Source organism: Cinclus cinclus, chromosome 2 (genome assembly GCF_963662255.1).
Source record: "Cinclus cinclus chromosome 2, bCinCin1.1, whole genome shotgun sequence".
Lineage (NCBI taxonomy): Eukaryota > Metazoa > Chordata > Aves > Passeriformes > Cinclidae > Cinclus > Cinclus cinclus.
Window position 1 is genome coordinate 78,599,578 of NC_085047.1, and position 25,345 is coordinate 78,624,922.

The 25,345-nt window shown below is 37.1% G+C and overlaps 1 protein-coding gene across 1 annotated transcript in view; it reads right to left on the bottom strand.

The window, feature by feature from the left end:
• Nucleotides 1-23,893, bottom strand: part of DOCK9 (dedicator of cytokinesis 9) — a 94,578-nt gene extending 70,685 nt beyond the window's left edge. Inside the window, exons 1-2 of the mRNA XM_062514862.1 lie at nt 23,732-23,893; nt 4,372-4,488 (exon numbers count right to left, since the gene is read on the bottom strand). Coding sequence (XP_062370846.1) covers nt 4,372-4,488; nt 23,732-23,893 — 279 coding nt within the window. The remainder of the gene's footprint in view (nt 1-4,371; nt 4,489-23,731) is intronic.
• Between the last annotated feature and the right edge of the window lie 1,452 nt (nt 23,894-25,345).

A 25,345-nucleotide genomic window follows, 5' to 3' on the forward strand; every position in this document is an offset into this window, starting at 1 on the left:
TCTTTGCTGTCAGGGTGGTGAGGTACTGAACACGTTGTCCAGATGAGCTGTGGATGCCCCATCCCTGAAGACATTCAAGACCAGGCTGGATGGGGCTCTGAGCAAGCTGCTCTAGTGGGAGGTGTTCCTGCCTGTGGCAGGGAGTTAGAACAAGATGATCTTTAAGGTCGCTTCCAAGTCAAACCCTTTCATGGTTCTATTATTTTCTTTAAAAACTGAGGTAGTACTCAAAAGTTAGGTATTTTGAAAGAAAAAAAAAAGTATTCAGATAAAGGATGAGTTATTGCCAAGTACACACTAGTACTGCTTTGATTTGAGGTTGCTTAAAATCATTCACTCACTGTGTACTTAAACATAAATATCACCAATTTTGCAGTCATTGAGCATATGACTTTACTGTCACCACTGCTACCATGAAAGTGGCCTGTTTTAAACTAATGCTATTTAGTTATGAAGCCAATTCACTATTGAGTGAATTACTGAAATTCAGGTGAGCAATTTACAACAAGACATGAAGAGGCACAAATTTGGATATAAGAGTATCCAATGGATATAGTAATTCACTGTTACGAAGGAGATGGCTCTTCCCACCAAGAGGCTAGAAGAGGGGTAGCCTTGAAAAACCAGCAGCATTGTGACTGAGAGTAGCAAGAACATTAACAGAGATGTCCCAATGGATGGCAGAAAAATGGTTCTATCATAATTAACAAAAATATTGTATAGGCACCATAATGAAAAAGAGGACAAAAATGATGCTAAAAATGAACATACTACAAAGCATGAAGAAAGTTTAGATATCACACTTACTAAGAATGAAAGCAAATTCAGTGATGCCAACAGCAAAACATCTTTCCAAACACAACACATCTGCCCCCATAAATTTGTTGAGAACAAGGTAGGGAGTAACGTGATAAGTGAATTCAGTGCAGAAACTCAGAGCTAAGGCTTGTGAAAAACAGCTGAAACACAACCTTCAAGTGGTAAATTAAACAGGACCCATTATAATGGTCAAAGTTGCTGATTAAGAGCTCTTCTGGTAACTACAGAAAAGCAAACCTTGCTTATTTAGATATAATAGCATGAAGGGGAAAAAAAAACCTCAAAAGAAAAAGTTTACAAGGCTATTTTTTTGGATTTGAAGCTCTGCACAAAGCAGAACAGAAATCATGTTCTTCTGAAAAGTAAATGAACTGCTATTAAACATGCATAAAAAGAGTTCTCTCTTTTCATAACCTCAGCTAACCACATTTGGGACAATGGCAAATGCAGTTAAGTGGAAATCTGGAAAGGTTCCTGTAACTAGATAGCTGGCTGAAGATCAATCCTTCAAACTTCAGGAGTTTTCCCAGACTGGAGCATTTGCTGCTGCATCCTTGCTTAAATGTTCTTTTGGTATTGATTTGAGCTTAGAGGTGCTTCTGACAGCATGTTTAGAGAACAGTCATACCTGAACAGAAAAAGAGTTATTTTCCCCCTCCCTTTGTGTTGGTTTTTTTTTTTCCCCTTCCCCTCACTAGACAAGTACTTTTCATCAGGAAGAAGAGAAGAGGAAGAGAAGAGAGCCATATATGATTTTACAAAGCCAGTTACTGTGCTTTTTCATTTCTGATATGGACTAAAAATTAATATTGGTTCTCCTTAAGTACTAGCTTCTCACACCTAATAAATTACATTTCATTTATCTCACTGCATTACCTGAAAAATAAAAAAATCCAAATCAAGCACAAATATTTCTTTCCAATTTCTCTCTACATAATTTAAACTTTAACAGAAATCCAATGTTGGTATCATCGGTGGTGCTTCTTTGAAAACATGCAGCTTCTTTTGCAATCTTCCAAAAATTCCAGAAGTAATATCTAGCACTGCTAGATATCACTAGTGAACTATTTTCTGTGCCATTTTAAGCGCTGGATATAGGGCCATGTTGAACAAAATAGCCTTACTCTTAATGTCATTATAAATTAACACTGCTGGGCTTCCTTCCCAGGCAAGGGATTTTTAGACTGTAATCAATTTAACCTAAGTGTGAGGAAGAACTTTGTAAAGATAAAAACTGAATGCTCTAAAAGGAAATAGCTTGAACAGGTTTCTAGACAATGGTAGGCGTTTCCACCTATAAACAGTTCTAAGTGTGTTTACAGGTAGTTCTAAATGCTCTAGCTCACTATTTTAAATTTTTCTTGAGGGGGAAGAGGCCAGTATCAAACATTTGAGCCCTGGCTCACACACTGAGTGACAGCCGTGAGTTAAGAAAGAGGAATTAAAAAAATACATGCAAAGCTGACTGACAAACACAGAAAATATGCCTTCATTTTTTAAAAAATTACTCAAATGATACTAGCAACTATATAATGACTAGTGATTTCAAACCTGTAAATATGGCTATGGAAAAACGAACAGGGTTAAAAGGTTTAACTTTCCAATAAAAATAATAAGCACTCAAGGGTTTTCTGTTATCTGACTTGGGAATATTTTCTTAATACATTGAATGACAGATTTAAATGCTTTGTGTTGTTGAAAACAAGCAAGATAGATCAAAGTAGTACAAAGAGTTATGTGTACAACAAAAATATTTGGAGTCAGCTTGTGCCAGCAAGTCTTCCAAATAAAATAAATAATAGTTTGATATAAAATTTGAAATAAAAGTTTGATAATACCATTTGACAGTACAAACCAGTCTTCATGTAAATAATGTATAAAACGAGACTCTGAAGGAAATCTTCCGATGTAACACACACTTTAATGCCTGCCTTGGTGAAAAACTGATGACAGAATCCAAACAAAGGATGACAAAAGACATTACAATTTATGACAAAACTCAGTCATTCCTTTTGAAGGATGAGACTGAGAACTATGGTCTATATGGTCTAGCTTCATTCATACAGGCCTGAGGACAAGAATTGCAGGAGGTCACTAGAAATAGCAGTTAAACACTCCAGACATACCCCCAGACTGCTCAGATGAAACACCAGAGGATATTCTTAATAGGCTTATTTCTTCTCCATTGATAATTCAGAACTGTTCACTGGAATGATCCTAGTAAGTGAACTAGTGAATCAGGTAAGAGCACACTTAGCAGAAGTAACCTAGATTCCTCTTGATCTGTGATTCTGAAGAGACACACTACAGAATGGGATTTTGGTGGTGTAGCCTACTCATGCTTTTCAGACCTGAAGCCAACACCTGGGGTAGGGTATCATCCTGGTGACTCCATACTTGAAAATTTCTATCAGTACAACATCTTTTTCAATAAGTCTTACTTCCACCCTATAAACTTCCATGTGTGGCTGTGAACACATGAAGTCCAAACTCCTCTCTAAATAACTTTAGCTTCCCAAAACTCAGGTTTTTTAGCTCAGAGTGTGAAGGCTACAAGTTATTGATGTCAGAATTAATGAAAAAGAAGCCCCCAGACTGTATTAAAAAGAGAGTCCAGCTGCACTCAGTTAAACACTCTAATAGGCCAGAGAAAATTCATTACAAATTCAACATGTCATTTATAGGACTTTAGATGTCCTTCTGTAGAAATATACCAACTCATCATCAACTCTCCCCATGGTAAACAAACTTAGCTTCAACTACTTGGCTGAATAAAATGAATTTACAGACTGTTCAGATGTCTGCATACTTTTCAAACAGACATTTTGATTGCAGGTATGGGCATGTGGACAAGATACGTTCCTCACCATTTACTCCAACTCCAGTCTCTAAGATGCTTGGTAGTTATCCTAACTAGATCTACAAGCATATTTTTAAAGGTGTATTTAAATAAACAATTTATTTAGATAAATGTGGTCATTTAAAAAATATATAACAAGATTATCACAAAGCTTGGTTAAGGCTGGCTTAATCGAATCAGAAACTCTCTTATGCAAGGGGTATTTTGCTGATTTTGGCTGGGATGATGCAGCTAAGAGTAGCAGACTGCATTTGAACAGGTTCATGTCCTTCACTATTAAGAATGGGGGGGGGGGGGGGAAATCAGTTTAAGAATTAAAGAAAGCAGACGCTTTTCTCAAACAGACATCACATAATTTCCTACACTGGAAAGGGGTGGGGGGGAATAGCTACAAGTGGCTGATCATCTACTTCAAAAGGCTGTAAAACTGTTGAATTGCAGAAGTAGATTTTATAATCTACACAGAGGAGGAAATTGTGCTATTTCTTCTGTAACCAAAAGAATAAATCGACCAGGGTAATGGGACTCATGGCAAATTTGTGGGGATTTTTGGAGCTAAAGAGAGTTAAGAAACAAAGAAATAGGAAGTTATCACCTCATGGCTACTACTGCTAAAAACAGGTGCTAAAAAGAAAAATCAACCCCAAACAAACAAAAAATCCCCACAACAAAAAGAGAGTGGATTAAATTACCTGGAAGTCATCATAAGGGAACAGTAGCATCTCACGTAGAGGATCATTCAAAATCTGTGTCTTCCTCTGAACGATGACATTTTCGTAGTCTATTGGTTCTATAAGCTTTGGTTTTGCCTACAGGAAAAAATAAAAAAATCAAAATAAATTCAGGTATATTGAGGGAAGATTACAATTGTTGATTTAGTTTAGAAGTTACTCTTTAAAAGATTGGCAGGATTATTTATATTGCATCTACATCAAAAACATACAGTATTCAAAATGCAGACTTTGTCACATTACACCATATGGGGAAGTGCAAGTGACAATTAGAGACAAGCATGCTGATTGCCTCAGAACTATTTCACAAAATCCAGCAATACAGATCTTATTAGCATAATTACATATGTTTTCTCACTGCAAAAAAACCAAAAAATTATAAAAAAATTACTATTCTCTTATGTTGATGGTTGCCTTTGCTTGATACAGCCCAGAGAGCACTGATCTGGGTTTAACAGGAATGAAAACAACCTTGTCTCAAAGACTGAGCTGTATTTTAATTCAGCAGTAACCTGCAGCAGGGGCAGGCTAATTGACATTCCGCCTTCTTTATACTTTTTTTTTTTCAAAATTCCCATAGGCCATCTACTTCCCTCTTGATTGCGCAAGTAGCTTTCCTCAGTAACTGCATTGATTCCACATTAAAAACCCTTCCCACAGATGAGGCATTAGAGCTGCCCCTGCACAATCAAACAGAGAAAAACCTTCAACCTGCCAAGCATTCTGTTAAGTGGTCAGATGGCAAAGCAGGTTTAGACAGAGCCCTGAACAAGGCAGCTCTACCTTGCAGTGTGCAAACTAATGCAAAGATGGGGTTACAATCTAACTTGAATTATTTGCAGCTAAAATTCAGCATCACAGTACCAGACATAAAATTACTTTTTTTTTTTACAAGAGGCTTTATAAATTGTACTTTCACAAGATCAGCGACACTAATTTAGAAGTAAAGTAGATTAAAGATAACTGCAGCAGCAAGAACAGCTTCTATCATCAATGTAGGTAAAATGACAAGACAAACTTTATATACTGTTTTGTATAACTCATGACAATAACCTTCCAAATTCTACTTGTCCTACACAGGAAAAATATCTCTATCAGTACTGCTGTTAATCAGTAGTATATTAATAATATTCCTGAGAAACCCTACAGGTGTTTTCTTCATCCAAAAGTGAATCAAATATTTTTTTTCCCAAGGAATTAGTAAAGCTTTGGTCAGAGAAAGTTACCAAAGTTTTCAGGCTTAGTTCACAGGCTACTCAAAAGCTTTTTGAGATTTCCCTCATAGTACCACAGTAGTTTTATTGGGAAGAAAAATGTGAGAACACAACAAAACATAACAGCTGAAGAGGCAAAAAAAGCAAAGTCTGGGAAAATCTACCAAAAATTATGAACAAAATGCAGCTTTGTTAAGAAAAATAGGTACTATTTACAATCACACAGGAAGGATTTACTAGAAGTTCATTAGCTGCATAACAACATAGTCAGCACAGACCAATACTTCTGAGAGCCATTATTATTATGTTGAGTTTGACATCTTTCTCCTCAGATGAGGTGGAGAAAGACTGTTCAGTTCAGTCCATATTGTACTCTGACACATTTTGAGAGTTTGTCACCTGAAACCCAGCTACTGCCTCATCTTCTCCTGTCCTTTATGAACATGAGTTATCACAAAGCCAAGAACTAATGTCAGTGTCCATCAGAAAAGGCTTAAGTTAATGTTCATGCACCCATCTGTAGCTGAAATGGTTGGATAATTTAGCTCAGAAAAGCATTAAGCAAACACAACCTAAGAAAAGATTACATTTTCTCTAATGTACTAATTACACAAAATATTTCGGTTGCAAGTTTGCATTTGAGTGCTCAGACTGCTTCAGTGAATCCCAAGTTAATGAAATTATGTGCTTCACACTTCCTTAACAACTTGTCAATGCAACTATTTGAAACATTTCCTACATACTGACACTGCAGAACTATCCCTTCACAAAATTTCAGGTTGAGCAGCCCCACTCTAACAGATTGTCATAACCAGCTCTGATTCCAAATAAATTACATTAACTTCACCTCTTCCAACTCTTCACTGAGGCAATAACTGTCCATGGTAAATTTTTTTCCTTAAGCAGAGATAGAGATAACAGAATACAAAGAACATTTCAAACTTTATTGGTCTATAAATGAAGTACACATCAGCCAGAAAACAAAACCCCCTTTGCTCACCTTTCTCTCACTTTCAGTGTAACATGTCTCTCTCTACCTATCCGGGCAAGCAAGACGCCCACCTGCCAACCACTGAGCTTGAGCTCTGATGCAATTACACTCTTCCTTAAGTTAAAGCAAGGTTTAGAGATTACTAGAGTAATGTGGCCCAGTCAATCCGTTTGGTCAAGTCTGCCCTTCACCTGTGACCACTCCTTCTCAAAAGTTTGTCATGAGAAATTATACGCAACATGCTGCGGTGACAGGTTGGTTTGAGAGTGGTGCAGGATGACTGACCTTTAGGAGAAACAAAAATAAATACTGAAAATTAGACTGTGCCTAAAAAATGACCAGTAGAGTTACATATACCCTTTGATTTGGGTATACAATCAGTCTCTGCAGCTAGCTCAAAAGGTTTGGCTTCACAATTAGCTTAAACTAATTAAAAGCAGGGCTGACACTAGAAGGACCCTTCCCCTCTCTCATGCCACATTTCTGAGCCTTCTCACACTAAGACCTACAACTGAGCCAGTGCTTCTGTGACAGATTAGGAGGTGATCTGGCTTGAGAGAGCTCCTTCCAACCAGGGGTCTTCCAGTCAGATTGTGTCTGAAATGCTGATCAGACGTCTGTGTGACCACTTGTGGCAACCTGGGGAGCTTTTCAAAGGAAAGAATAAACACGTGCATGGTCAATATTGTCAGAAAGCTCATATACCAGGACATCTACTATCTGAACTAGTAAGTGGATAGATCACAGCCCCAATTCTGCAGCCTGGCAGCAAGGGAAAGTTGTCATCTCAGATGGGTAATGGATTTTTACATGATGCTGCACATGAACAGCACTCTCATCCCTGGTGCTGAAGAGCTATGTCTATCCTCCTGTTAATTCTTTTGGGAAGGGGACAGGTGAAGACTGGAAGAAAGCTACTTCTGGCTTCTCTCATTTTACCAGCAAAAACAGAGGAAAAGGATGACTTTTAAGGCCAATGTAACTAAAAATATTACATGGGCATGTAAAAGCATACACACACAGAAACACACACACACCCTTGTCTAGCACAGCTAATTCAAAACCCAAAGATGCATATATTGCACCTTTAAAAATCATCCAGTTAATTGCCTCTCTCTGCCCTGCAGTCACAAAAATGGTTCACCACAACTATAAAATTCATTAAAAGGAATCTTAAAAGCATATAAACTTTGCTTACATTTTTTTTGCATGCTGTAAACACAAGATTAAAAAAAAAGAAGATGAATCCTCCCTCATGGGAAGCATTTAAAGAATCTAAAGCTCACTGCAGCTGAGATCTTTGAATACAGACCTCTCCTATTTAATCAGTAAGATACTTGATTGGCAGAAATATCATTTATGTAAAAATTAATTAAGAATTTGCTTCCTTAGGTTTCTCCTAAATGTTCCTCATTTTTTTCTTAGTCATATGTCAGATTAAAAAGGAAGAGGATGTTTTATCAGTTTGAACCAGATATGAAAAAAGAAAACAATAAACAACACACTGGCATTTAGCCATACATAAAACAGTGCAAGGAAGCAGATTTTCTCTCAGGCTCTTCTACATGAAAAAAAAAAAATCTGGTCTATTATTTCATAGAATATAAAAGAAAATATGATGGGTAGTTACACAATTGTTAAATACAATTCATGGATCAGCAGACACAGATAAAACTCAGCCAAGTTAAAACTGCAACATGAAGTTTATAGGCACTAAAAGTCAGTCTTTCCCATAGGGCTTAACTTCTCCTATTAATCTGCAGCCAACAACATTTTTATTTCTGTAATCCAGGAAAATGCTAAGAGCACAGGGGCTCATGGCTGGTCTCAAGCCAGCCAATGCTATATTAGTTGAAATATAAAAGAACAAATTTTCTGCCGTACCACTTTGGGTTTTGTTTAAGTACTATAAACATGAAAACTTATCAGAAAACAGCAGTCGTGACACCCACACAGTAAGCATTTTAATCTGTCTGAATACAGTTAATATATTTGGACAAACAGTGTCAAAATTTATCAGATAAAATAAATTTTAAGCTAAGACTTCAGTGATTGCCTATATTATATATTACAGAAAAAAATGCCACGGTACATGTTTTTCTTGCATGCTTTAACTGAGACAATTGTTATTGTCCAATTCTCAGAAAATAAAAGATGTTAAGGCTAAACATACTGAATATTGTTAGCCTTCTGCTCCACAACATTATTTACCTCATAAAAACATCTTTGCATACACACCTGAAAACTAACAAGTTCTCACGAGGAATAAAATGGAGCCATAGGCACTAGCAGGAAGCAGCATATAAATAGATGAATAGGTGTTATGTATTTCTCAGTAGTGGCCTGAGGAAAGCCACTCTGGACACACAATAAGATTATTTAATACTAAACATGGGTAACAGCTCCATGTATCTTACTGTGCCACAATAAGTATTAAAAAAATTGCCCAGGTTGAGGTTTTAAAAATTAATGCAACAAATTATTTGCATCCTAGAATTTACTCTTAACCATTACATTTTATACTGCCAGCAAGCTTCCAAGCAGAAATATGACCTCCAAAACATCCAGCTCCCCAGAAACATCATCTGTTTTGATAAGCAGTTAGTACTTGTGACTATCAAAGTGCAGCTGGACAGCAGGCATACTCATCCAGTAACTTCTGCAACAGCTAGCACAACAGCAGCTAATCCCAAGCAGGGTTTTGAGGCACCACCTGGAAAATTTAAATGTTTTTTTCCATGGGCTCTTTAACCTCCAGAGCAAAGTTATGACCCAATGTAATTCAAATCACAGGGACACAAGAGAGCACACATGCTGACATACTGGCACTGAAAGCAGCAGATGACTCTGCCTATAAACCCACCCACATGATCAGGAAAATATAATTCAGGACAGCACTCAATCAAATAACATTGTTTCAATAACACATGGGATGCTTCCAGTTATAAATACCCAGTCCCTCAACACTCCAACAGACTCCCAGTGAACTACATTTTTAAAAATTAAATGAATATGACATAAATTAATATGACAAAAAACCTGTTGCTTCCTGATAGATGATTCTATCTCATCTTAATAAAGAATACCTAAATTGAGTGCTAGGCAAATCACATCATATTTGCACAAAAGGGATACATCCATGCTTGAAAGAATGTTTTAGACAAAAGTCAGTGAGAAATATTACTAGAGTAAACCAGAAGCCTACTGTTCCATATGCTTTTGAGGATTGCTATCCAATGTAATTCCCAGATTTTCAACCCAGGAAACAAGAAATTCTGCTGTTTGGAATTTGTTACAGCAACTAGCAACTTTGTCAGTCTTAGTTATTACCTTACTGCACCCTGCACCAATGACAGGGTACATCCACTGTGCCAGTCAAAATGTAGTGCAACATCACAGCCCAGTGAAATAAAAATGGACCCAAATGTCAATGTCAAATGAAATATACCACCTTTCTTTTTGCTTTGTGCCTGGCAGCACACTTGCTGCATGTTACTTGCACCACTTCATCTAGCTTTCCTCAATAACTAGATGAAAGTGATCTATAATCATGCTATGTAGACACTTGTGAATATATATATATGTGTGTATATATATATATATCTGTACAGGTTAATACCAAAATAGCAACTGAAATAACAGTGAAGACATTTTTAATGTGACCTATGCAAAACTTCAGTGGTCTTCCCTTTAAATATTGACCTTTGTGGTGAATGCCTGTACCTCATCCAAAAATGAAAAAATGAGAGCAAACACTGGTGGTATACTATTCCATGACCATTAAATTAAGTAGTATTTGAAAAATTATAAGGAGGTACTTAACAAATGGTGATAAGTAAACACAGTAATGTTTTATACTTTTTTTCTTCTTAAGTAAGTATATGTGCCTTGCTGATTAGCCACAGTACTCCAAGTATCTGCAGAAACACTAATATCCTCTCTGAGTACTCATGGGGGAATAAAAACAATTCTAAATAAAGTTAAACATTCCAAAGGCAGGAAAGCACACACAAGATTAGCTCATATTGTACTGATGAAAATCTGGACCAGAAATCAGAACACACCCATCCAAAAAACCCCCACATTTTACTAACAGCTCTCTGAATAGAACAAAACTAAAAAAGAACAGTGACAAGGAAAAGAAAGTTTGTCTTACTAGCACACATGTAAGCTTTCAGTTATACGCAGTAAAAATTCTCCAAAAGCTACAGATGAGTATTAGTAAATACAGATGGCCAAAATGTCTTAGTTCAATACTTAAATACATCGTGTGAAGCTCAAATAAAAGGGAGGGGAGGACACCATAATTTGAGGATCACCCCACCCCACGCAAAGACAGGACCATCAGCAGCAGCAATTAAACATGAAACAATACTAAATAAAGTTGAAATTTTTAGTAAGAACTATCAAAGTACTTCTTTCTACTGATATGTAAGTATTAGTTTACCAATCCTCCTCTGAAGACAGTTGGTGGATTCATTACAGCTCACTTACTATGTTCTTTTGCTGTACTATTAAGGTTCCAGCAGAACTGTGTCTAGCAGTGTTTTGGAAAACATAGCTCTTATTTGATTATTTATCCCACATACAGAAATTTTCCCTTTGCCTTCACTGGAAACTATTTTAAAACTTTGAATTCCTAAATAATGTTGATTGAAATAATAGAAATGTAAGGCCTTTTAACAGAATACTCATTAATTATTTAGATAGTTCTTTGATCATTGAAGTAAAATTTAACTGTTACACACACACTTCAGGAAGTTCAAAGATACATTAATTGGAAGATATACTGGGCAATTAAAAAACAAAGGTGCTAGAAAGAATTTTAAAGCATATGTAGTTTTCATGCTAGGTTCAAAGAGCTGCATAAATATGCTAGACAGAAGAGACTGAAAAGCAGCTAGTCTGAAAGCCAAATTCCAAAGTCACACTCAAAGAGAACCAAAGATCTGGTAAACTAGAACAGCAAATATCAATTAAAAAGGCAGACAACACACAGAGAATCAAACCTAAACCTTAATCATAAGTAAGAGTGCTGGAACTGCTCATCGGCATCAGATGGAGAAGTTTTTCATTGACAGACAGAACTGGATTTATGAAAGGGAAGAAGCAGCTTGTTTAAAGAATTCTTACCAGCACAGCCACAGGACTCTCCACTTGCACTTCACAAGGACCTGCATCCTTGCCCTTCTGTGGAGATTCTATAGAAAGCTCTTTCTTAGGATTTCTGTTTGTTCTTGCCTGCATTCTTTCATTGAAAATACAGACAGCAGCAAAACTGTATGCTTTTTGGCATCAAAGTCATCAATATGCCAGTGATCCAGTGAAAATAAAAGCTTTTCCCCTGGCACAAGCAGCACAAAGTACAAACTAGTCTAACTTCTCAGCTGCAGTTTGCTAAATCTGTTATGGTGGGAATGCATGACAGACAAAAGCCAGCCCCTAAGCATGCTGTATTCCTCTGGGGAAAAAAAAAAAAAAAGGTGGATCCATTTTAACGCCTTAAGGTTATGAGCCAAACACAAAAGAGAACGTGTGTATCTGAAATTACTACGTAAAACAGGCTGAGTCTTTTACAGCATGTATAAAATCAGGGCTTTAATAATTCAGAAATATTTTTAGTATAAGAATTAGTCTATTATTGACAGCTGTGTCTTTTTAGAAGTAAAAAACCCTAAGTATTGTGCCTTTAAAGTTATTTTGCACTAATGTCACTTACTCAGGTGCTATCAACAATCCACCACAAATCAAGGACATTCTGCATGATCAATGCCCTGAACAGACATGTTGCTCTTTTTTGGGGGTAGAGTGGGCATGACCTTTTTTATCTTAGTCCCTAATCTGTATTAAAGGTTTTGCTTAACACCAAACTGCTGCCGTCACAGTAAAAATCTTCCATACTCCACAATGATGCTAACTCAAACTAAAATTAAAAAAACCTTAACTCTTCAACTACCAGTATCCCTCTGCCTCTTTCCTCTCTTCAGCCAGTTAGCTCACTCCTGTATTGCACATTTGTGCTCATTCCTCACTTCTCACAATCCTTCAACACTGTAGGTGTCCATGACTGATCAACATCCAAAAACACAGAGAAGACAATGCAACAGAGTCCTCAGACATTCTGAGAGAAGACACTTGGGAGAACCTTCTGCAGCCACGAAGACCAGCCAGCCATCACTCACCATCTCTGGCCAGTACAAAACCCTGCAGGGTGTCACCCTTGTCTTGTGAACAGCTTGCAGAAGTGTCTCTTGGCCTCAAGATATCCAAGCTACAACAGTGCTCAGTGGTTGCTCTCTTCATTCTTCTCCTCAATTACAACATAAACTCAATTCATGCTTGAACTCTGCTTTTTTAACCCAACCTACTCTCTTACCATACCACTACTCACAGTATTCAGCACACACATACAGCAGCAAAATAAGAAAGACCAGTTTTATTGGAAACATTTCTGTGCAACTGCAAAGCCATTTTGTATGCGACCTAACTGACATTTCTGCAAAATTTTTAAGGTTTGACTATGCCAGCTTCCCCAGTAGTAGTTTTGAGAGGAATATTTTGGTTTTCCCTTTCTTTCTTTTCAGCACTATTGAGTTGCAACCTCCAAGTTCACAAACCTCAGTAGCTGTATTTACCAAGCAAAAATACATCTGAGAGAAAATTCAGCTCCCCAGAGAAACACATCCTTATTTTAGATTCTATGTCTACTCAGGAACCATACAGCTGTGGAAACTAAGCCACCACCTTCACTCAGTTCTAAGTTCTCTTGGTACAGTTAGTTATCTCACTTCAGTATAACTTAGATCCTAAATTTAACTTGACATGAACTTTTATCTACTCTCTAATAGAAGAGAAAGCCACCTTAAACTGCAAAAAGCAGATGAAGTTGTGGAGAAGCACAAATATCTTCCTTTATTGCTGGTATTTTTAAGAAGGCACAACTTAAGGCATAGGTTTCTTATCTTTCAGACCTAAGACATTGATATCCCTTTCTCTCCCCCTTCTCTCCACTCTCACACTTGTGTAACATACTCCTATTTCAGCCTGCACGCTTGAAATTGAACTCTGAATTCAATTCAGAATTGAAACTCTGAGACAGAGTTTGCCCTTCCCATCCACAATGCAAGTACATTTCTAAAGAGTAGACTGAAAGAAATAATAACATTTCAGTCCAGACAATAATGATTTATTATGTTTCTGATTTCTTCTCTAGAAAATACACGTTCAATTCATGCACTTTTTAGGCTGCCTCTCTTATAGTGAGAAACTGAACTCCAGAAAACAGAACATTATGGAGCCTCATTAAGAGTTAAGAAGGAAACCAGAAGTTTAGTCAAATTTACAAAACAGATCTTCCTGTGTAAAGCGAGGTAGACAATAGTTCAAGAACATTTAGTTACACTTTTTATTTTGCACCAGCCCCCTTTGTTTTCAGAGAACGGAAGCACAGAACAGCTTAGACTAAATTACACCATTACTTGAGGATGCAGCTGCCAAACAGGAATTTGTTTCATTGAGATGGTCTGCAATTATACTTAACTGAAACCAGAAATGCACAACCTTTTTATGCAAAAGGCATTTGTGAACACTCACACTAATAAAAACTTTAAAATTATATACATTGCAAATAGCATTTCTTCTGCTTAATTTAACAAAGGATTCTTCTTCAAAATGCCAACATGATTTCACCCTGGTCAGTTACTTCTCCTGAATGTATTTGGATTGCTTTAATTCAGTATAAATGTGATTTTATTTCCCTGCCATTCTTCCTATTCTTCTCAAAATGTGACGAGGGACAAAAAGTAAGCCAAAAGGCTAACATTTTTATAACACCAGTTTAAAGATATAGAAGCTATTTCTCCTTATGAAGGACTAACATAATTTCTAGTTTGTATTTCACTCACAGATATATTGTCAGAAGAACTTTCATTTAACAAAAACAGAAGTGTGAGGCAGTACCTCTGGAATCGTATCCTGCATGAAACAGACCTTAACTGCCAAACTGATGTGTACCTCCAACATTTATTTTCTGCTGAGGACTGAGTGATTACCTCAAGATTTTAATTCATTTAAAAATACTTGGGGGGGAGGGGACGGGACGGACAAACAAACAGAAAAACACAGCAAAAATATCAAAGTAAACCAAACAAACAAAATCCCAAGAGATGTTATTTATCCAGGCATCACACAGTCAAAATATTTAAGTTACTTTAATAGTGTATTGAAACAATTTACCAATAACACATTAAAATTCAAAAAGTGAAATATGAAAACCAGAACTTTAAGATATAATGAAACTTTTATCATCTTAAAATAGGTAGTTTTATCATCATAAAGAGGTAATTTTAACCCCCTTAACTGCAACTGAAAAAAAAAACCAGTTACAAAAAAAGTATTCAATTTGTTGCATCAGTCAGTTAGTTACCTCAGTAACAGCCAACAGAAAATCCAGGAAAACAATGCACACACGAAAAATGTCACTGTACAAAAACTGACTATACTTCCAACACGGCTCCCAAAACTGCAGGAAATTGCTAGCTAGTGACCTATCTGCAAAGTAACTCACATTATTACAGAATTAATGCAATTTATCTTTTTACAAACATTGCAGCTTGAAGGTCTTCACGTGGTACTTTTAGCAACAGTAGTTTTCACACCACTTCCAACAGCCAAATATGTGGCTCTCTTCTTGCATCATGTACTCCTAAGGAACAGCCTAAGTAATTACAAAATTACACAGGTAACAAAGTTCTCAGTATTTCTGACATACCCCAGTAATTCATCCAGCCAATTTGCTGCCCAAAAGACAAGTTCCTCACATACACTCTCTTATTCCTTCAAATCACTTTTCATTCAAGAACTTACTTAGCTAATGCACAACATCACATAATAAAAAGTGAGTGATGGTAATGGAACAGGCAGCATATGAGAATTTCCTTTGAATGTTAATGGAAGAAAAGATGACTACCCAGCCTCCTTGTAGGAACAACCTAAAATCTGAGTAGTTTGGTTTGATGGCCCTTCCTTTGCTTCAAGTCCTACTTAAAATCTGCGTCAAGAGCACTAAACCTACTAGCTATAATTAAAGCCATCAAACTTCCTCTGTAAGCTGTTCTAGGGAAAGAACTGTCCTTAACCTGCAGCAACTGGGAGGAGTAGGAGAAGAAATAATACTGCTGTAGATTTACATGTCCTTATGCGAAAACAGAAGGATGTGATATATTTGCTAAAACCCTGCACCTGTTCTCTGCTCTGCGGCTAAGCTCTCTACTTGGTGGCTCTAAATTCCCTGGCAACTCAGAATCTTTGGAAAAAAATTCAAAAATGAGAGGGATGGATAACTGGAGGGGGGTTGATGCTTTGTTTTCTTAGGGCTTTGGGGTTTTTTTTTGGTTGGTTAGTTTTTGGCTTGGGCTGGATTTTTAAGGCAGTGGCTCATCTGAAAATATGGACCCACTTTAGCAGAGTGACAAGGACCATTAAAAGCCAGTACTTCTTGCTCTCATCTGTATTAGTACAGATATTCCACACTGCCCTCCCACACTTGGCAGCCTGCCTTGCAGCTGTATTCAAGGCTAACATTTCACAAGTCAGTGGAAGATTCAGTGTTGCAGCTATACATATCTTAATGCTGCCAAGTTTCACAAGTGACCAACAGATAAGTGCTCCCCTGGAAGAACATATTCACAAGTTCAAGAAAAAGCCTGATAGCAGATGGAATGCAGCACACAATTCACCTGGCAATTCCCTGCGTTCCACACTACACTCAGATGAAACAGAAAAACATCATACAAAACTCAGGAAGACTCCTTCCATGGCAAACAAAAATGTGTAATTTGCAGTCCCACCAATAAAGAGAACATTCTCAATTGGAAACAGGGATGAGAAAAGAAAATGCTTAAAGCACAGATATGAGTGTGCTACATATAATGCAACTTTTCATGTACACTTCCTTTGGCAAAGCAAGAAATAAGCCTGTTTTATAACGCAGAGAACAACAACCCCTCTTTGTAGAGAAATCTCGAAATCAGTATGAATGACACAATCTTAAATTTTGCATTGCAGGTAAAATTACTGTCAAAACACTATTTTTAGGTGGAGAGTTAAGTAGCCTGGATAGGACAGAGATGCTGAGATACTACACAGAAGAGATCTCAATCATGAGTAGGTTACATCAATGAAAAAAGGTAATACCTTGTACAGGTCTATACTATCACTCAAGAAGGAATAAAAAACCCCTTTCTTTAGTAGCATAATAAAGTTAAAGGATTCTTCCAGTGAATGTCTCTATTGGATCCACAGTGATTCTGCACAATGCATTTTTAAAAGCTTTATTTCACAGAATAAGAATTTGGCTAAATTTGTCAACACAAACATGGTATATCTCATTATACAGTAGCTTAGTTTGGACACTCTTACACTGTGACAAATAAAAACCAAAGTAAGTAAAATCACAGCAGAGCTAAACAAAATACAGATTCACTTTTGTCCACGTATCTGCATACCATAACCTATGAAGTATCAACTTGTGATGAAACTAATTTCATACCATCTTAGTAGGAATCCGTTTTTGGGCAAAACCGGACTTCCTTAAGGTCCCATGGAAAAAAATTCAAGAAAACAAATCAGTAGAGTTCAGTATAGGAGATTTCAAGAATAAAACTGCCCTTCTGAATTAACTATGGTTCTGACTTATGTCCTTAGAGACAGGACATACACAAGCAGACTGACTGTGAGAACACTATTGGACTAAAGATGGCTTTTTCCTAACTGGACAGGACCTCATGACTATCAGAAACTAACAGGACAGAACAGACACACAAAAAGTGGATCACACCCCCAAGTCTGAAGATCTCTCAAATGGAAGTAGTTCTGTGCCAAGCAAGCCAGGGGAGAATGTGTCTTCCCACTGTGTAGCACCAATCTCACATGACTTTCTAGAAGAACAATTTATTTGCTCCTGGAGGAGAATGGTATTTCACCTCTCTCCTTGAGCTAAAGTAAGAGTACACTTTTGTTTGCCCCTCAACTGAAATACAGAAGTGTCTCAGACTTCACACTGGAGAGTTTTAAGAACATCGTAAGAGTTAGCAGGTGGCTCCCAGCTTTGGGTCTTCAGCACGAGACCCACATGTTGGGTGGGACCAGAGGAGGGCCACAGTGTTGAAGCACCCCTCTGACAGGCTTAGAGAGCTGGGATTGCTCATCCTGGAGAAGAGAAGGCTCTGGGGAGACCTTAAAGCAGCCTTCCAGTACCTAAAGGTGGCCAATGATAGAGCTGGAAAGGGACTCTTTACAAGAGCCTGTGGTGATAGGATAAGGGGGAATGGGTTTTAAACTGAAGGAGGTTCAGATGAGGTATTAGCAAGAAATTCACTAGTGCAAGGGTGGTGAGGCACTGGCACAGGTTGCCCAGACAAGTTTGGATGCTCCATGCCTACAGGTGTGCAAGGCCAGGTTGGATGGGGCTCTGAGCAAGCCGCTCATGGAAGGGGTCCCTTCCAAATCAAACAATTATGACTTACTTTAATTGTACTTAATTTCATGACAGAATAGGGTACCTACATCCATAGATGAATCAAATGAGCACTTGAGGGCTGTTCCTAAAGCAAGTGGATAGAAGTATCGATTGAGAAAGAAGAACAGAGATGTCAACTCCTTTCCATATACTCATTAAGTCTAACCTCTGGTCTTAAAAGCCCCACCTGTGCAGCTTCTCCACCACAGAAATCTTCTCATTCCTTAAACCCATATAAAATTTTACAGGAGGGTTTCAGGAGTTTGTTTTTTGTTTTTTTTTTTTTTATGGGGTTTTTAGGGCGGTATGGGGTTTTTTGAGAGGGGTGGGTTTTTGTTTTCTGGGGGTTTTTTTGTTTGGTTGGTTTTTGTTTGGGTTTTTTTGTTTGATGGGGTTGTGTTGCTCCTTGGGGCTTTTTTAGCTCCACCCATTTTAACTTCTTTAAGCACAAGATACCCTTTTGCTACATTTGAAGGGAACAGGTTTTCTACCTGGTTGTAAACTGGTCCAATCTTTCTGTGCTGGTCCAACATCTATTGTCATGGATGAAAAATGGTTTTACACATGTAGACTTGACCAACTATCCTGATTTTATCCCCAGGCCTAAGTATTTTTTTCCTGAAAATAAAATGTTTAATCTTATCTTCTTCATACCACTGCACTGAATGCTTGCCAACCTGTTTCTGATTGACCTCTCATGCATCTTTCAAAGACGTGTATTTGATGCAGATGCCACGCACTTCATGAACATGTGCTGCAATTTCCCCTGCTGAGAGGGCACAGGGATATGAGGACATGGACATTAGAGCATTCTTCCCAAAGGAACCTAATGAAAGGTCAAAACAAAAGAAGTCTACAGAAACCATCAGGAGATTTAGCCAAAACTACAAGTCAGCACATCAGATGCCAGGTTTTTATTGAGCCAGAGCAGTAAGATGAAAGGAGATAAAAATAAGTGCTCTAATTCAAGCGACCCATGGAAAAATGCCATGCCACAGTTAGATGCTGTACTCATACATATCTGTTTCTTCCTCATTAAGAGGCCTAATGAAGCCGAATGCTCCTTTTGCTGATGAATAAAAGCCACTCGCAATACAGTTACAAGTTGAAGCAAGTTATGCAAGTGTAACAACAGACTAACCCATACAAATTGTCTGCACACCATTACAGAATTGCTGCATAAGCTCTTTGAGCATACTAAAATAAAAAATCTTCCACTTACTCAGCACAATTACTTCCTTAGAACTCTCTCCTTTTTTATAATTCTACTTTATTTCTATTAAACCTTTCTACCTCATATAAACAAGTTGATATTAATTTGCAAATTCAGACAGCAAGAACACACCTTAATATGAGCAATTTATTAAATGAAGGCTTTAAGGTTTATTTAAAATATAACACAAATTAAGGAGAATCTTTTTTAGTCTAAATTATATATATACAGTTTATTTTGAAATCAAAATATCTTCAACTTGAATGTCTTCCGTGGAATTATTTCCAGAGTGATGTAGCTCACTGCTGTCATCAGTCAATCTTCCCACATACCCAGACTTTGGTGTATCTTAAAGATGTCAGAGTTTATTAATAAACCAAATGACTCATAAGCAGCACAGGAAAAGCAGTCACCAAAAACTCAGGAACACCTAATGATGATGCTGCTGTCAAGACAACTGGTGACACAGACTAAGACACTGTAGCTACTAAAACACAGCAGGTTCTGTTTCCAGCCAACACCTAAATCTACCCTATTAAAAGCTGTACAGGTACTATTTCAAAATGCCCCACATTTCTGCCCAGAAATTGTGTAAGTGCAATTTAAGTAACAGATATTTTATATATGTCAGACATAACAAATTTAAAGACTACTTAAAATTATTAGGCCCCATCTTGTACAAGCTACAGCTATCACACTACCTTAAGTACATTTACCAAACTACAACTTCATGAGAGAAATGGCAGTGCTGAATAGGCCATTAGAAGCAAATGGAGCAGAAAGCATTTCAAGCATGGAAAAAAAGGAGTTTTCTACAATTTTCAGAAAAAATATAGATTAAAAAAAAAAAGTTAATGTCCTTCAGCAGTTTCTCGCTTCAGAATCTTCTAACTCTTCCATAGGTGCTTATAGCCCAATCACCCCAGCTTCTTCCATCACTGAATATTTCAAGAGGCTTGTTAGCAAGCCTCAAACTTTTTAAATTTTTCCTAGCTCTGTTATCACCACGTCATTCACCCTCGCTCATTTGCTACCTTTATCAATCACACAAAACAGGTGCTTAGAACCTAATTTGTACATCAACATTTGACTCTGAGATAATGTTTGCTTATACAGCGATTTTTTTAAAAAAGAATTTTAATAAAAAATAAACGACGTGCAATATAATTCTGAAAATTATTTTTTTTTTTAAATCACAGGAAAATTAAAACAAATTATGTAGATAAGCATACAAGCCAGTATTCTGGAACTATATCCTTCAACTTACTACAAAATTAAGCACACTAAATGGTTTTCTCAACACTTGCCAAAAATAAATATGCCCAAGATAGGCATTTGGGGAAAATATAATTTCATTAATTTTGATGCGACTGTTAACAGCCTCTCAAATTAAATTTATAATCTTTTATTTAAATAAAGATCCTTATCCATGTGGACTCAAAGACACCACAAGACCCTGTGTTCTAGCAATACAAAGTGATAGGTTAGAAATGATCCTGAAGCTAAGATACAGTATTTTCATTGCAAGTGTGAATGACATAAGATGGACAGAAATAAACTGTACTTCTGAGAAGACATTCTCACATGGGCTTTATTTTATCTTTCCTTCAAGCAATCAAAAGTGCAGGGTCACTTAAGATAAAACTGTAATTAGATTAAATTAGACTTTAGAGTTAACCTCCTGACATCTGGGTTAAGGGTAAATAAGAAAAACATATGCTAAATCAACTGCTTCTGCCTACTTACTTTCTTCTCAGAGGAGGTGATTTTTCCTTCAAGGGAAGCTACTTCCTGAGAGCTTCCTATTCACTGGAAACTTTCAGGTTTTCAACACTGTTTTTACAAGAGGATCAATGTGCTCTAAAATGAAAGGACTCCCTGAAATTCACCGGTGCTTTGACAATAGCTCTGTATCAGAAGATACTTGATCCAAAGTGGCTGAACAGACCTGATAGGAGCTACAGCCAAACAGGCTAAGCTAAGACACTGCAGCTCAGGTATGTGTTACAGCACAGACAAAGAGGCGAAACCACACACCCACTCGCACCTGCTGCAACAATCACCAAAATAAAAAAACAACACAACCAAGTGACACTGCTTTTGGTATCGCTCTTTTGGTCTGGTTCTCTATCTGTGACATGAGATTCCCGGAGCCTTCACCTCCATGCACAGCTTCTCAATGAGGAGCAACATAATTTCTCCCCCTGAAAGCCACCACTTTGGAAGGAAGAGTGAGACAAGCCAGCTTTCACAGCAAAGAGTACAGACATCATGTAATTTAAGAGATATATGTCTTATATATTTCAATGAATTCCATAAAATCACTTGTCGCCATTGCCAGGATTGCAGTATCTTTCCCCTTCTTCCCATTCTTCAGAGAATTCTGCTTCCCAACCTTCAGGGCTAAGTCTATGGCAACTGCTCCCCAGTCTCAGACAGCACCTAAGAAAGCAATAGCCAGTGCCAGCTCTGATTATCAAGAGCATGACCTCTAAACAATGTCCTGGATTTGTCCTGTAAAACCCTGACTTTTATTCTTATGGACTACACTGGTCCAGTACAATGAACAGAAGTTCATTCTGACCCCTCGATTCCACACACTCCTCCGTACCAGCCTTCAGGTATTTTTCCTGGAAAAATATCTTAATCCACTACTTCCAGTTAAACCAAGCTAACAAGCCATAGAGGAAAATTTTTAAAAATAATATCATTATTTAAAAGCATCTAGACATTTTGGAGTAAAAAAATAAAAAACCCAACCCCCTAAGAGACAGACGTGGAACTTCAGTTGTAAATGGTAGATTAAATACATTTTGTGCTTAATCTTGCCAGTTTGTACCAATTCTGTAGGGATAAATTTAAAAAAAAATATTGCTGAAACAGTACCATGTGAAACAAAGAAGAAATATATACAAAAAAATGTCACTGCACACTCCAAGTTACAGTAAGTAATACTACATTAAAAAAAAAAAAGGATTTTTTCATTCAGTCGCCCAACTATATGTAGAATTCCAGGCCAGTAAGGGTATTAGGTCTTAAATTCAATGGGTTACCAAAGTTATTGAAACTATTCATTACACAGAATTTAACAGATTTCCAACAACATTCTGTATGAGGCTAACTTAAAAATGGATAACAGTGTAAAAAGGCTTATAATAACCAGAGGAAGCCATTTTTATTTGTAATATCAAACCATATTAAGCAAATGCAATGCTATCATGAATGGTAATAGACATGCTATAAATTATTTTAAGCAACTGAAGACAGTTGAGATTATTCTGTGTTCTCTCCTAGGAGCCTGTGTGTGTATCCATGTATAGAAATATACATATACGTGTACATACATATACACACACGTGTACAGATAGAGTCACACATGTGCAACCACACACCTTTTTTTCCCCTTAAATTTCAGTTCAGCAAAAAAAGAACCTGAACAGCACAAAGGCAACAAAAAAACCCAAAAGCTTTATGAAATTTCTAGAGACTTTCCATAGCTGTAACTGCACAGCATGGGTATGCCAGCAAGATAACAAGCTCAAAATCAGTCCAGCTATTTCAGCGTACCACGCCCCTCTTTTCCCAACTACTGAGCCAGTGACAAAGCAATTGGCAAGTAAACTCAAATTGGTTTGAATTAATATTTAAATCCTTAACTAGCCCAACTGTGAAGCAACATTAGTTAGCTCCTGCTATTCTACCCCCTCAAGCCTAAAAGTAATACACCTGACGCACAAACACGTCATTAACCTGGGGGGTACAAAGACCACAGTCTCACTTTAAAGTCTGGTTTCTTTACATCAGGAAACACCTAAAAAGCCTCTGAGAGCAAAGCAGGTTCAGGAAACAGTTATTGCTCCCCTTAATTTTTTTTTTCCTTCTAGAATGCTCCTTTATCCCTTTCAGTAAGTTAAACAGAAATAGAACAGTTAAACAGCTTCAGAGAAAAAAAAAATACACTCAAATCCATAAGAAAACAATAAACCTTAAATGCTGGGTTACTGTTTCCTCAACAATGTCTTCCTTAGTTTTTTCAAATAACATAATCATCAGTTGTTCCTCAGTCCAAGTGCCAAATACATGCCAAGAGTATGTTTAGAAAGATCTAACAGCAGACAATGTTCTATAACAATTAGAGTGGAAACTCTTCAGAGCTATCAATACAAATCTAAATTATATAAGGAATATGAATCTTAAGCTTTACCATTACAGCTGTATGCACACATACATAACATGCCACATGCATGCACTAACATCCTAGAAGACCAGGACACAATACACATGTATGTCAGTACATAGCAGATGTTAAATAAACATGCTATTCTGGTTTTAGCTTAGCTTTTAATTAGCAGATAAAATTATTAATAAAACAAGTTTTTATTTACCAGGAACGAATGAATCAATATTTCTGAATCTTCATCTGGCAAGCTGAATGCTGTGTATTCAAGGGCATTGTTTTCCCCTTGCTGTTTGCATATATAACCACAGTTTCTCTCAAAAACTGTACGAATGCCTTTAAACAGAATCACACTTGTCGTGCAACCCATTCCCAATCTGTTGAATTTTGCATTTCTAGCAGCCCTGATTGCATTTGCAGAATGTCTTCTTCCGTTGCTCGACTCGAGTAATTTTCCTGTGCTGTGCAGAAATATTTCTTTGTACAATCCTCATTATGTCCCACATTTAGTATGTTCCTCGACTAGAAACCATCAGCTACTGAAATGTAATCCTATTTGCTTAAACCAAATACTGCCAAAAAAATCCAGCCGCTGAAGACAAAAAAATCAGAGGGCGATGAAAAGCAAAGGATACCTCAGCTGTAGAAGATAGGAGGCTTTCAGCATGTGCTGTACTCCACCACAGAGATGAAAAGATATTCCAAGGGGGTATGGAAAGGGCTCCTGTATTCAGAGATCCTCAGAACATAATCAAAGATGAAAGGAAACTGCAAAGATACTGCTGCAGTTTCTGCTGCCAGCCACAAAGAATCCTCATCTGCTGCAAGAAAGCAGTCTCCCAGAATGCTTAGCACAGAGTTCGTACTGGCAAACACTTCTTTACTTGACCTACATGTGCTTTTCAATGACTGAAACAAAAAGCTTCAGTATAAAAAACTGAAAATACGAGGAAGAAATTTTTAAATCACTGCTGCTACGCAAAGAAAACAGCATGCCATATACACTTCTTTCAATCAAATCTGTATGTCAGAGCATGCTGTTATCAGTTCAGGCAAACCACAAGGGAGCTTAAGACTGTCTTCACTTCTCCCTTTCTTGCATGCAGTGATCTGTCAATTCCCACCAGCCCAAAGCTGAACTTATTAGTCCTTGATTGCAAAGAAACAATAATAAGAAAAATAAAAAAGACTATCTAGATCAGATCAACATCCACCTCTAAAACAATAATATAGAATCAAATTTAAAATACATACATCTCTTGGTTTTATAGTGATTCACACCTGTACTGACTGAATTTATCACTACAGGACACTAGATCACATACTGCACCAGTAACTGTCGTACAAGTACATAAATATCTTTAATTGAAACTGAAAAGAAATATTAAATTTTTTGAAACTACTTTTAAAGGCAAGCAATTTGCAAAAAATAACTGTCCAAATCCACATCACAAGAGTGCAATATCACCCTGTCAGAGAGTCCTAACAAGTTTTATATTTCTGCTAAACTGAAAACACTGAGATGTATTTACTTATTTACTTGCCAAATTGTAAAACTGGATGAAAAAGTGATTTCACAAAATCACAACTGCAGCAGTGGAGTTAAAACAAGCTAAATTAAAAGCATAGAGGGAGGGAATAAACAGATTCAATATGTCAGGCACAGATTTGTCCCCATGCAAATTTTCTTATCAAGAAAATATCTGCAAGCTATAATGATACTTCGCAACAAATATTTCAGACTGAACAGCATTTTTCCCTAACATCTGCCTAGCTAATACATGCCAATATGTTTCTCATTACATTTCTAACCTAGATAAAA